The 14819-nt window shown below is 33.5% G+C and overlaps 1 protein-coding gene across 5 annotated transcripts in view; it reads left to right on the top strand.

The window, feature by feature from the left end:
- SCLT1 (sodium channel and clathrin linker 1) overlaps positions 1-14819 on the top strand; it is a 264343-nt gene that overhangs the window by 92697 nt on the left and 156827 nt on the right. For all 5 annotated transcript variants that reach the window (XR_009519466.1, XR_009519467.1, XM_060011870.1 and 2 more), the window contains exons 6-9: positions 276-411; positions 5294-5416; positions 7210-7275; positions 11322-11392. Coding sequence is in view for 3 of the 5 variants with exons in the window: in XM_060011870.1 (XP_059867853.1) it covers positions 276-411; positions 5294-5416; positions 7210-7275; positions 11322-11392 (396 nt within the window). In the remaining 2 variants the exon portion in view is untranslated. The remainder of the gene's footprint in view (positions 1-275; positions 412-5293; positions 5417-7209; positions 7276-11321; positions 11393-14819) is intronic.

Below are 14819 nucleotides of genomic sequence, written 5' to 3'. Positions count from 1 at the left end.
AATTTTACCTCTTTAAAAAATTAAAATCTTCCTAGGACAAACTGAATTATGTATGTTTGAATTAATTATGACAAATTTAATTCATTCACAATCGTGATATATTTTTTCTTATAGCACATTATTTAATGGTTTTAAAACACTTCTAAATTTAGAGGTTGACTTAAAAATGATTTTTGTGTAAATAGTGATTTTTTGACCCAAATGTTTATTTAGTTGACCTGAAACAGTAATTACTATTACCAAAATTAGATTATTGTTAACTGTTTGTTCCAAAGGTTGCACAGTGAATTAAAAGATGCTGTTGAAAAGCAATTGGAAGCCATTCCCTTTGGCACAGAGATGGGAAATGAGATATGTACAGATGATGAAACAGTCAGGAATCTTCAAGAACAACTACAACTGGCCAATCAAGTGAGTGATATATGTATTGAATTATGTCCTAAATAAACAGAGTTTCTAAAAAATCTATAGTCAATCATTATTTATGAATGATAATAACAGAATATTGAAATTGTTAGCATAATGATTTTCTACAGTTTGCAAGATAGTTAACAGGTAACAAAGCTTATAATATGTGCCCTCCCTGTATGTTATAAATGTAGTTGCCATGTATATATTTTAACTGAATCATAATTCTTTTGGCATGATTTTTTAAGTGTTATAAAATATTTTAATGCCAAAGAAAATTTTTAAAGAAAAGAATCAATTATCCACTTGCCTAAATTTACATTTTTCATTTTCCTGTGTTTTGTTTTGATACTGTTTTCTTCAATTTTCAAAGATTATAGAATTATATTTTTCTAAAGTTATGCTTCTTTTAGAATTATACTTTTTCTCCTTTTTTCCTCCTTCATGGTAATTGAAATATTTGAGAAGCTATATTGTATATATCCTGTTTTCAGCACCACAATTTTTTTTGGTTATATGTAAGGGAATTTTATTTTAATTTACAATTTTGCATCCTAGGTATCTCATATCTTTTATGGATTTTAATCCCATTCTTCTACCTTCCTGTGTGCCTCAGTTTCTTCATTTTATAAATGGGGATTAGAAATACTTTATTACAATTTTGATTTTATAGTTATCTACGAAAAGTCATTTTTTTATTCCTTGTAAATTTGGTTTTGGAATTCTTTGCTTTTGAAAGTGATATTTTAAGTTAATCGGATAGGTTGAATCTACCTTGATAAGGAGCATTATGTAGCACTGAACTCTTTTTAATGTGTAAAGGGAAGGAATTTGAAAAATAATAGAGGCAAAAATAATGAGAAAAGCATGTTCTTTACTCTGTTCTAGACTAGTATTTCAGAAAGGATTTATTAATGTTGACATATAAATAAATGAAAATTACTGTAAACTTATAAATGCTTTCTAACAAGGTATTAAATATGTCCTTTGAAAGCTGTGGCAGAATGTGCATTTCTTATTACTCTTTAAAAATATTGTGACAGACCATATGTAAAAGTACACCTTCAATATAGACAATGATTATTTGTCAGTCATACCTCAATAAATCCAAAATTTGTTTAATTTATAAAAAGAAAAAAGAGTGCAAAACTAGATAGGATTCATTTTTTGTTTTCTTTTCTTTTTTTGAAACTACAAATCTTATGTCTTAAAAGCATCTCCCTGTAGTACTTTTGTTGCTATAATTTCTTTTTGTTGTTGCTATAATTTGTATTGCTAAATTTTGTTCTTTGTTTTTTTAAACCACACTTGTTCTCTCTTTTCTCACCTCTTTCTCCTCCTATCTTCTCCTGTCTTTGCCTTTCTCCATCTTCATCTTACTTGGTACATATTATTTTTCTGAAGATGGGGTCCTACCTTTTTGCTACATTTTGGATCATTACTTCACAGAAGCTTTGGTGAGGTACAAGTTTGACCAGTCAAAAATGAAAAAGGAGATTTGTTAAAAACAAATTTTGCCACAATATCTGCAATATATTTTGTATATTAAGTATGGAATTTTAACTGAGTGAGAGTTTTGGCAATTTTATAAAGTATGAATAATAGAAAAATGTTAATAAATCCATAAAATAGTAATGTCAGATGTTAATTCTACTTATTACTTATTCATACATGTTTATTAAATTTATTATTAAGTTCTAGTAAAACATATACAATTGTTTTGGTATCCATCACTAGATTGAAAGCCCTTTGTGTCATGCGTGAAGATTAGGTGAATCCAAACTGAATAAATTTAAAACTCAATAAAATACAATTTATAGTAGAAAATTGAGAGAAAGAGGGAGAATTCTTTATTATATTATGCTTTATTAAAGTAATAAGTCTAGAGAATTGAACAGAAGATTCAAATACCTTCATCCATTCCACAGATATTTATTCGGTGTCTATTATATATGAGGCACTGTGCTTAGTATTTATCATATACAGTGCAGAATGTTGGCTCCTACTTTTGTGAAACACACAAGCTTTTGGAAGAAAAGTTTGGCCAAACTTCTTGAGTTTGGTCCCCATTCTACTTTGTAGCTCTATGATCTTGGGAAACTTCTTTGTGCTTCACCTTCTTCATTTATAAATGGAGATTATAATAATTCTTATTTTATGGAGTTCTTATGGTAATTAAAATTTTGAATCCCCATTAAGCACATAGGGTAATGCCTAGCACATGTGTGAGTTCATAAATCTACCTATTATTTTTATCATCTTTATCATTATTATTACTAAACAGCATGATAAAGCAGAATTAAAATTAGGTGCAAAAGGTTCTGTGTATCTCAAGTATAGTTGCTTTGGGAGCCAGTAGCACTAGTACAATATCAAGTACCTAACTAAATATTTTTAGTTTGGAGTATTTTGTTCTCCTATAATAGTGTGATTTGTAAAAATCTTTCTGGAGGGCAGTTTGGCAGTAAGAGCCCTAGAAATGTTCATATCCTTTAACCAATTAATTAGATGGTGACATCACATAGATTCTAGGAATCTGTCCTAAGAAACAGTATATAAAAATATATGAATAAATATATTCATTATAGTAATGTTTTGATAGTGAAAAATTGGAAGTAGTTTAAAAACCTAAAAATGTGGAATCACTTACATTGTGTTTTTTCCAAATGATGCGTTATACATTAGTACAGTGGTTCTCAAATTTTGGTGTGTATCGTAATCACCCGAGGGCTTACTGAAATAAAGATTGTCACCCCCTCCCCCAGGTTTTTGATTCAAGAAGTCTAGGATATGGCTCAGTAATTTACATTTCTCACAGGTTCTAAGGTATTGATGCTAGTCCTTTGAGAACCACTGGCTTAGGAGAATCTGGGCTTTCTTTGTAGTCCAGATGACTCTTACCATCAGGCACATTTGGGAAACTGCAGTCTTTTGAGTTATGAGGCATTTTTATGACTATTCTATTGAAAAGAAAGCAGTCTTAAGGAAATAAAATGAATTGTACAGGGTCATTCAGCCAGAATTAGAAATCCAACCCAAATTCTGGCTCCAGATTCTGCTTTTGTCTACATATTTTTAAACTACATACATTTTAGGCAAAACTAATCAATGATTTTAAAAGTCAGGATAAAGGTTATTTTGGGAGGATTGTAGTATCTGTAAGAAAGGGGCAACTGGCTTCTAGCTGCTGGTAATCATGTTCTCTTTCTTGAACTGGGTGCGGGTTACATGGGTGCACTCACTGTACAAATTTATGATTTGTGTGTTTCTGAATGCATGTTATGCCTCAGAAATAGTTTCCTTAAAGCTTATAAGTGTATATTTATTTGAAATGTATACTCATTTTGTTCCAAAAATGCATATCTTTTCACTACACCTTCTTACCTACTTACTAAAACTGAGAGAATTAGCTCTGACCTGGGATTTAAAAGCTTGGGCTTTAGGGACAAAGAGATGAAGGTTTCTTCTTAATTCTGTCAACAGCTTGCTGAGGTAACTATACTTCAATTTTTAAAAAGTACATGCAAAAAAGAAAAAAAGAGAATAATGCTTTTTATATGCTAGCTTAAAGTTTCTCAACCGTTTTGGTTTCAGGACCCCACTTCAGTATGCTTAAAAATTATTGAGGACTCCAAAGAGGTTTTTTTTGTGTGGGGTATTTATCATATTACTAATTAAAACTAAGACATTTTTAGAAACAAATGGGAGCATAAGAGTGCATTTTAGTAGCCATCAGAGCAATGACAACATCACACAGTACATCATATAAACTTTGGAAAACTGTACTGTACACTCATGAGAGGATGATAGTGAAAAAGGCAAATAATGTCTTCATATTATTATGAACAAAATTTTTTCTTCAAGGGTCCCCATATCACTTTTGAGAATTACTATATTGAAAGAATAGTTAATGACCTGAAAAAATTCTCATTATAAAATTCCAGGTGAAAAATAGACAATACAAACAGCACACTATGTGTTTCCCAGTTTTTTTAAAGAAAAAAAACACAGAATTCTCCCCCCCAAATCACATTTATAAACAAGACTACATCCAACATTCATAAAGATGTTTATATCCAGATGTTAGCAGTATTTATTATCAGGTGCTAAAAAATATTAGGTAATTTTATTTTCTTCTCTATTTTTCTGTACTTTCCTAATTTTCTATGAGAAACATTTATTACTTTAGCAGTCAGAAAAAAACCTCTTGTACTTTACCAGGGACAGTTTTCATCAGTAATTTCTATGGCTTACACTTTCTGAAACAAGAAAGTGATTGAAGGGTTTTAATTTTAGTTATTAAATCTGAATAAAAAGAAAATTTCAAAGTAAGGAATTTTCATCTTTAGGTTTATTCTCTAAATAATTTTTTAAATTAATTAATTAATTTATTTATTTTTGTCTGCGTTGGGTCTTCATTGCTGCACACGGGCTTTCTCTAGTTGCAGCGAGCGGGGCTACTCATCGTTGTGGTGCGTGGGCTTCTCATTGCAGTGGCCTCTCCCATTGCGGAGCACGGGCTCCAGGTGCACGGGCTTCAGTAGTTTTGGCTTGTGGGCTCTAGAGCGCAGGCTCAGTAGTTGTGGCGCATGGGCTTAGTTGCTCCGTGGCATGTGGGAACTTCCCGGACCAGGTCTCAAACCTGCGTCACCTGCATTGGCAGGCAGATTCTTAACCACTGTGCCACCAGGGAAGTCCCTCTAAATAATTTTATTTACAACTTTATATCATCAAAAATATTTCAACTATACGATCTTAGACAAGTTCTATTTTTATTTTGTGACTTTATATACAAGAACTCATTCTGTAAAAGAATATGATTTATTTGTACTATGCAGTAGCGTGCTGATAATTTAATGAGTTCTGAAATGTTCTTCTTTTATAGGAAAAAACTCAGGCTGTAGAACTCTGGCAGACTGTTTCTCAGGAGCTGGACAGACTACAGAAACTTTACCAGGAACATATGACTGAGGCCCAGATTCATGTAGTTGAAAGTCAAAAACAAAAGGTAATCTTGGATTTCATGGTTTTCTTGTATATCAGTAAGAAGTTGCATTCTGGAGAAACTCAGTTTTGGAGAAGAATGCCTAAGTCTCTACCGCGTTATTTATGTTGGCAGTAAATTGATCTTCAGTGGTTAGAAATCTTTTGAACACATAAGATAATCAAAACTGTGCCTAGTGTGCATAGGGTTTTATAATGTGATTAGCAACGATAGCTGTATTTAGTGCTAATAAGCAGCTCTAAGATTATTATGTGTAAATGGATCTCCAAAACTTTTATATTCTTGATTTTTTTACCTGGTTAAAAAAGACAAAGACTAATCATTAGACCATGGACAGTGAAGAAGCCTGCTCAAATGTGATGACAACACTTGTGAAATGAAAATGTTAACAACCTTAAATGTGACCTTTTACTAAAATGTGAAATTTGTCTAACATAAATTAAGCAGAATAGGATTTTACAATAGGAAGGCTCTTAATGGTTATTAAGGACTTCTTTCTATCCAAAGCAAGAATCATTTTATATTCTTTTAAAGTGAACATATAGCTTTTGCTTTATACCTCTGTTGACAAGAACGTACTATCTCACAAGACCATCCATTCCATTGGAAAATCTACCTCCCTTATCTTTCCATTGATTCTTTTTCTGCTAGGTACATTGAAATCTATGGAGAAATTCCAATTCTGATTCCTTTCCTGTGGATTTTTGAGAAGGCAGCTGTCTAAATATACTGGTTATCATGCCTCTCTTCAACTCTCATTTATAGACTTTTCAAATTCCAGTTTATGACTGTTCCTATTATTATCACTGTAACTAGGAATTTCTACCTAAAGAAGTCATGATAATACTTAATGATGCTTTGCAGCTTACAAAATGATTTTTCTGTACATGCCCTGGTTTGAAAATAATTCACATGTAGTCTGTGCTGTAACACTTACCTCTGAGATCTGGAAACCGTTTCTAATATAAGTTTGTTCTTTTAAGGCTGTTTTTTCATTAGGTTAATCAACTAAGCCATTGGGTTTAGGGAATTTTTTTCCGCTTGAATAAGATCATTCTTATGCTATAGCTTTGCAATTAGGGTTTTTTTCTTTCCTTTTTTTTCTTTGGCTGTACCTCTCAGCAAGTGGGGTCTTAGTTCCCCGACCAGGGATTGAACCCATGTCCCCTGTATTGGAAGGCGGATTCTTAACCCCTGGACCACCAGGGAAGTCCCTGCAGTTAGGGTTTTTTTGTGTTTGTTTGTTTGTTTTGTTTGTTTTTGTATACAACTTAACAAATAATACTCTGTCCTTATTTCCCTAGTTATCCATCAATCTTGAAATCTGTCATCTGACATATGATGTTTAATCCGATCATAACAGATAATCAAAAAATTTAAAACTTGTGGGGCATTCAAGCCATGAGAATTTTAAAGAAGGAGGAAAGGCACAATAACTCCTGTGCTGTGGTTTGTACTGTAGGTTTTGAATAGGTTTGAATATTGTTTGTCAATATTGGGTAAGGTGTCTCTAGCATATCTATCTACTAATGGATTGATTTCTAGAAATAATGATTTCACATAAAACATAAATAGCTACATTAGTTTCCACATTGCCACCTTATTTAATTTTGTAATCATTAAAAAGTTTTTATCTTTTTATTTCTTCAACTGTTAATTCACACAGTACTTGTGAGAAGAAATACAATTGATGTCATCTAGATTTAGGCATAATGATTTTAGCCTTGATTTTAGTTTAATTTTAAGTATGGGTTGCAAACAAAATGCTATTTATGTATTCCCTCTTCCTACTACAGGATCAGCTGACCAATTTTCAACAACTGACCAAGCAACTTCATGTAACTAATGAGACCACAGAAATGGTAAGTGAAAATATCCATTTAATGCACTTGTTATATAAACTAGAAATTGTCACTATAAGTAATAATGTTTATTTTTGCTAAGGCAAATCAACAAGAAAAAAATACTTGAAATTAAAATAGGTAAGCAGTATTCTTTTCTTTTTATCTGTCTTTTTCTTTCACATTCAGCAGCATGACATGAGGGTTCACGCTGGTTTCCAGAGATTTAAAGCTAACATCTATCTGAAATATATCCTAATCTGAAAATACTCTTAAGAGTCCTTGGTAAGATTTCCTGAGAGTAATTTTGACTGTGAGCTCCTCAAGAGTAGGACTCATGCTTTGTTCTTAGTATTTCATCTAGAACATAGTTAGGTATACACTAAGAATGGTGGAACTTTTAGACAAATGGTAACCCAAATCCTTAAAAAAAATAGAACACTAAGAATCATTTGTTAGTTGATTGACCACCACTCACCTAAATTGCTACACCTAAATTTCCCTTTAATTTTCTCCCAAAAGAAATAAAATTAACCTTCCCAGATCTGCTCTTTATCTTTCTCCCCACCTCTCACTTTTATTTTCTTATTCTCTTCCTTTCCTTCTTGGAATTTTATTTCACCTCATTGTTGAATAATAGGATTATGACATCCCAGGTAATTTCCTCTCTTTCCTTTCTTCATTTTGCTTAGTTTCCCTGCTAATTCAGAATTAGCAGCGTAGTACCTAATAAAAATGTCTTTGTTTAAGAGTGGAGTTGTGCCATCAAAGGTAAGTTTATCCAATTTTATCGTACTTAAAAAAACTTTCTCCTTTAACATGTAAAAAATTATTAAATAAATTTCTCCCTATTTTACTTATGTTAACATTTGGAATTTCTAATCACTTATAATTTTTGATAATATACTTCTTAGAGTTTTAAAATAGTTTTAAAGTACTCCAAAATAAAATGATGACTGACTTCCATAATTAAGAAATCCTGGGCTTCCCTGGTGGCACAGTGGTTGAGAGTCCGCCTGCCGATGCAGGGGACGCAGGTTCGTGCCCCGGTCCGGGAAGATCCCACATGCCGCGGAGCGGCTAGACCCGTGAGCCATGGCCGCTGAGCCTGCGCGTCCGGAGCCTGCGCTCCGCAACGGGAGAGGCCACACAGTGAGAGGCCCACGTACCGCAAAAAAAAAAAAGAAATCCCGTTTCTACATGACATTAATAGTTTAACCTACCATAACATTTGTTTATTCTTTTTTTCAGTATTTCCTAGAATTGTGCAGATTACATAATCCTTTGGTATTTTGTACCACAGGGCCCATATTTTATTATATACAGCCCCAAATCATTCTGATATAAGTCATAGAAAAATATTTGAATATTTACAGGACATACTTTAAAAATTTCTAAGGCATTCATAGTTTTAGGCCAAAACTAAGAATAATAAGCTATGGATACAATAAAAGTGATAAGAAAGTGACAAGTTGGATTAAGCATTGTGTTATAAAGAGCAAAGAAAAGACTACCCTGGTTGTTAAAATAGAGGAAATTGGCTAAGAGAAATTTTTAAGACTTGAGTTTTTCTTAATGTATCAATCGTTAAGGTATTAAACATGACTCTACTAAGTGTAAAGGAGGTTTAAGTGATAGTAAAGATTTTGTAAAGTCTCAAAGAGCATTCAGAGCATGGTCATAGGAGCAAGTTTGAGTCAAAATCAAATAATTTCCATTAAAAAGTTTTCTGATTACATGAATAAACTCATGAAATGAATAGGCTCCTATAGATGTACAATAAATTGATGAGTATATAACAAATAAATAAAATCTTTTATGACCAATGTACTTTAGTGACATGCAGAAGGTAAAATGCCCTGACCCGAATGGTACCTAAAAATACAACTTTATATTTATTTATCTTTATTGTAGATGCAATAAGAGTTTACATTTCCTAGAAATTCTCTTTACTGAAATCATATTTTTCTTGAGACTTACTCATCTCTATAAAGTAACTCAAAAATATTTGTTAATTGCATACTAAGTTCCTTCTACTGCTATAGTTTCTCTAGTTGCAAAAGAAATGTGTATCTATCCACAAAGCCCCTGTCTAGTTGGAAAAACAGAAATGACATATGAAATAATCGGTGAATAAGGCGCTAAGATAGATGATTGAAAGGGATTCTCTGAACCTTTATGAATCTCCAGATTCTATAGTATAGGTATAGTATATAATTTTTTTGTGATCGTAAATACAGAGCATCATAAAGCCATATTCAGATGCAGTTGTTGAGCTCTTACTAGGCTTGCTAGCAAGTTATGTTTGTTTGTTCCCAACACCAGCTTCTTAAAATTCACGATTCTAATTTATACTTCTGCTAATTACTCTACATAATCTACCTTTAAGGTGCTCCCAAATAATAAAAATCACAAGCATTAATTATGCCAGTTCCAAGACTATATATAGTAAAACATGAATGGTACATTATAAACATTATAAAAGGGAATCAATTTGGTCTGAAGTCGTTGAGATAGCTTTACAGGAGAATTTGAAATGATATTAAAGATCATCCTTTCCCTCAAGTGATATAGGCATCCTTCTATTAAATGCTTTACAGTTTAGATGATCCTCTAGCCTCTGCTTTGAATATCTCCTGTAAGAGATCTTGTCATTTCCCCAAAGAGCCTGTTCCTTTGAACTCTGATTATTAGAAAGCTAAAATCTCTCTTACCAGGCTTCCTCCCACTGACATATGGTTTTATCTTTGGGAGTAATATAGAACAAGCTCAATTCTTTTTTAAGTCAACCCTTCAATTATTTGCATATAATCATATGTCTGTTGTAACTCATGCCCAGTGTTACAGTTTTTTGTTTTAACTTTTCTGGTGTGGTGTAATTTACCTACCTTTCATTATTGTATCCCTCTTTCTCTGCATGCCATAATTGGTCTCTTAAATTGTGGTCTGTGAATTGAATACTAAATTCTGTTCTGGAGTAGTTTACTTCCCGAGATAAAGATAAAGATGCAGTCCTCAGACTCTCTTTCATGTCTCAGTTAAGGCATTCATTCATTCACTCATTCATTCCTCAAAGGTATAAGTGCTTAGAATGTACTGAATCATGTGCTAGATGCTGGGAGTTCTGGGTGCAGCTGGTCTTCGAAAACAGGCACATGTTGTAGCCAGGAATATACGTAGACTTTAAACATAGTACTTAAGTACGGTGCAATGTGCATTGTAAAAGTATATGTAAAGTTTTATCAAAATGCAGAAAGGAAGCAATCAGTTTTGCCTTAGAGTGACCACACAGGTTATGCAGGGATGAATGCTGGCTGAATGAGGACATCCCAAGTAGAGGGAAATAGAAAAGTGTATTAAAAATATGAAGTTGGGGTAAAACCAGCACTTAGAGAACATAATCAATTCCCTTAGAAAATTTTATGCTACAGTTGGAAGACTGCTTCATAACTTACTTTAGCATTAGCAGACCCGGAGGAAAGGGTTCCAGAGCATGTCATTTATTTGGGAGATAATACCATGAAAAACCAGTAGGGGAGTGGAGAAACAAGACTAGGAAGGGAAGAGAAGGTAGCCAATAACGGGTTTTTAACAATCAAGCAAATTAACACTGTGGGTAACTGAAACTTAATCCCACTGCTGAACTGTGGAAGCCAGTAAAGAAACAGCCTCAGTTATTCCACCACAGGGCATGGGAGTTGGGGATTTTTACCCACCAATTCCATTCGGTCATTGTTTTGGGGCTCTTACAGAACAGGCTGGGGGCATGAATTCTACACCACCTATATAGCCTTCTGCATAGTTTGGTGAGCAAAGGAGGCTCAGAAGGTCAGAAAAAGCCAGAGGATACAGAAATGCAAATGCAGGTAGTTTGAAGTGAAGCAGGTGTCCGCTGAAGTAGTGAAGGCACAGAAAGATGGCCAGGGTTATATTTTATCATTAAAAAATCTAATTATTATCATGACTTCATTTCATTTATTTCTACTCATATACCCTGTAGTTAGTCTTTAAAGATACAGTTTTAAATGTTCTGATACTGAATGTTTCTATTTTTTTTCTTTTCGCAGACTAATCAACACTTTTTGAAAACAGTAACTGAACAAAATGTGGAAATCGAGCAACTCCGAAAACAACTTAGGTATTTTCAAAAATGATTTTTGTTATTTTATTAATAATTACTTTTCTTCAGGGGAAGCACTGGTGTCATAATTTTTCCCGTGAGTGTTTTTATTTTTTCCTCCCTTTTAAGCTGCTGTCAGTAGCTTCTTGTGTGCATGATCTTTTGGGACAAGAAGAAACTGAAATCAAGACTATCAGTCAGGCAACAACTGTAATACATATATGTGAAGGGCTGTTCCATGATGGCAAAACTAGTGCTTATGGAAGAAAGTCAGTCCTCTTCCTGGGACTTCTGGGAACCAAGCCAGCCCCTCCATCAGCCCCCAGGGCCTTGCCTTCTGAACACCCCAGGGCCCATTGGCCTCTGGACACTGTCTTCCCACCAGAGCCCCGCCCACCTCCAGGGGCTGTCTGTAATGGCCCGCAGATCCCCAATTCCCGGATCCCCTCTTCCCCACTGCCAGGCAGGGGCAGAATAAATGTTTATACGGATTTTAGAGCTCAAAAAAAAAAAAAGAGAGAAAGAAAATCAGTCCTCTTAAGAAATTTTTCTACACATATCTTTCTTTGTATTCTCCCATAAGCAGACCCTAAGAGTTTGAAAGCACGTAGTTTATTTAGAGGTAATACCAGTAGAGGTAATACCAGGAGAGGAGTGGGGAAGTGAGATAGGGAAGGGGAGGAGAAGGCAGCCGATAAGGGGTTTTTAAAAACCAGGCAACTTAATACCGTATGTCTATATTATGGTCCAGTGGTTTAAAAATCATTGCGTCAATAGACTTCACGGGAAAAACTCTAAATGACAAAAAAAACATTTTTTCACATTTCATTCCCCTTAGTCATAATACTTAAAATTCAGAAGCTTAGTCATATAAGGTTTTTTGCTGTGATTCTGTCATGTAGAAATATCTTTAAATTGTAATGTAAATTTATATTTTACAAAACTTGTAAGTTACTGTTTGTTAAATGAACCTTGCTATTTATTTTTCCCACCATCATGTATTTTGCCCTGCAAATGCATTATATTGGTTTTGTTTTGAAGGAAAACTTATTTCACGAAATTATTTTTTATTTTACAAAATTTTATATACCAGTTTTCATATTTTTCTCTTATTACCTTCATGAACTTTTAAATTTAATTTAATAAATTTACCTTCTTTTCCCCTAGCCATTTTTACTTGTTGGCTCTTATTTAGTTCTTCTTATTTCTTTCAAAGTTATTGATTTTGCAATTTAAAATACTAATGATTTATATAATTGCAAGATCTTCTTCCTCTTTTTTTCAAAATAGAAGTGGCTTTTTAAATTATAATAGTAATAGTAATACTTTAGATAGTATGAAAATATATCAAATTGCAGTACAATTCTGACAGTAAGTTATTACAGACTCCACAGGTTAAGAGCACAATCCCCAATGTGACTACACTCACTCAGATGCCAGCCACAAGTTCAGGGGTCCCCAGGCCACTCATACCTCTGACCAATTGAATACAAATGTGGGTGTTCTCACTAACCCCCAGGCTCAATAGTTCTTGAAAATGGCTCAGAAAACTCAGGAAAGCACCATACTTGTGATTAAAATTTTATTATAAAGGACATAAATCAAAACCAGCCAAAAGAAGAGACTTAACTGGGTGAGATCTAGGAAGGTCCCAAAAGCAGAGCTTCTGTGTCCTCTGCCCATGGAATCAGGGTGTGTCAACATCCTGGCACAGCAGTGTGTTCGCTAACCAGGAATCTCACCTAAGCCTCAGTGTCCTGAGTTTTTATTGGAGTTTCATTATGTGCATTTGACTTATATTCAATGTAAATAAATTTATATTATAATTAAATAGTATTTATAATGACTGCATCATAGAGCAAAACCTTATATGAATAAGCTGAATTTTAAGTATTATGACTGATCGAATGAATAATTGATCACTTGACTGAACTTAGTCTCCAGACCTTCTTCCCTCCCTGAGAGTCAGGAGGTTGGGCCTATATCACGTGGCTCAAAGCTCCAACCCTCTAATTATATGGGGCCTACCGTGAGTCATTTCATTAGCATAAACTTAGGGGTAGTCCCAAGTGCCTACCATGAATAACAAAGATACTGCTATTACTTGGGAAATTCCAAGGGTTTATATTCTCCATCCTAGAAACTTAGACAAAGACCAGACAAATTCTTTATTATACAACTCTTTTTAAGTGGAAAATAAAAATCTCATAATTCCATTATTTAGAGTTAACTATTATTAACTTTTTAAATGTATAACTTAGGTTTGTGTATTTAAGTATTTTAGTTTAAAAAAGGGGGGATGATATACACACTGTCTAATAGCCTAATTGTTTTTTCTTATAGATTATATGAATATCATATCAATATTATCAACCATAACATTATATAGTATACTATTACATGGATGTGCTATATTTATTAGTTAAATTCTTATTCACTTTCCACTGTGAAAAAGGCTACTTCTTCGTTGAACATTACAATTAGAGCAGTTTTAGAACAGTAAATACATAATAGTTAGCCGTAAGTTAGTCTTGGGTGTTATTATTGTTTATTGTTATTATTAAATAAAATTTTAGTACTACTAAAGAAATTAAAGTGAATCTTATCTAATTAAGACATTTAAAAGAAAGGCCAACTTGGTTGAATGTTTTGTTATACATTTTTTTAAACTTCCTTTTAAAATTGTTTTATGATAAAAACACTAGACCCTAAAGCATAAACTGACAGAAATATAAGGCGTGGCAGAACAAGTCCATAATCATAGTAAGGATTTTAAATCTTTAAGTGACTGATAGATATAGAAGATATGATTTATGTGATTAACAACTTGATCTAACAGACATCTCTGAAACATTGAATCCATTTATTTAATAAATATCTAGCAAGCATCTACTATTGCCAGGCTCTACACCTGGGGTATATCAATGTATAATACAGTTGAAGACTTCTGTCCTTCTGGAACTTACATCCAGCAGGAGCAAGCAGACAATAAACACAGTATCTCAGTAGGTTAGGAGACAATTAGTGCTAGAGAAGAACAAAACAAAACAAAAGATCAGGATGAGAGATCTGGAGTGCTAGGGACAGTGGTGAAGTTGCAGTTTATTTTTAGTAGAGTATTCAAAGTAAGCCTCCCTAAGAGGTTGAGATTTGAACAAAGACTTGAAGGATGTGAACAAATAATCCATGCAATACAGGGTAAGTGTCTAGAGTAAAGAACTTGCCATTGCAGAGGTGGAAATGTGCTTGGGGAACAGCGAGGAAGATAGATGCCTCTTATCTATTTCTGAGTAACAAACCATTGCAAAACTTGGTGACTCAAAACAATAACTTATTTAGATTATGATTTGGGAGAGAAGAGAACAGGCTTTCTGGTCTGGGCCTGCAGGGCTGATATCTACTGAACTTGTCTATTTGTCTCTAGCCAGCTGGTCGGTCTGCTAGC

This window comes from Delphinus delphis, chromosome 5 (genome assembly GCF_949987515.2).
Source record: "Delphinus delphis chromosome 5, mDelDel1.2, whole genome shotgun sequence".
NCBI classification, from domain to species: domain Eukaryota; kingdom Metazoa; phylum Chordata; class Mammalia; order Artiodactyla; family Delphinidae; genus Delphinus; species Delphinus delphis.
Note: the sequence above shows the minus strand (reverse complement) of the source record. Positions and strands in the feature narration are given on the sequence as shown.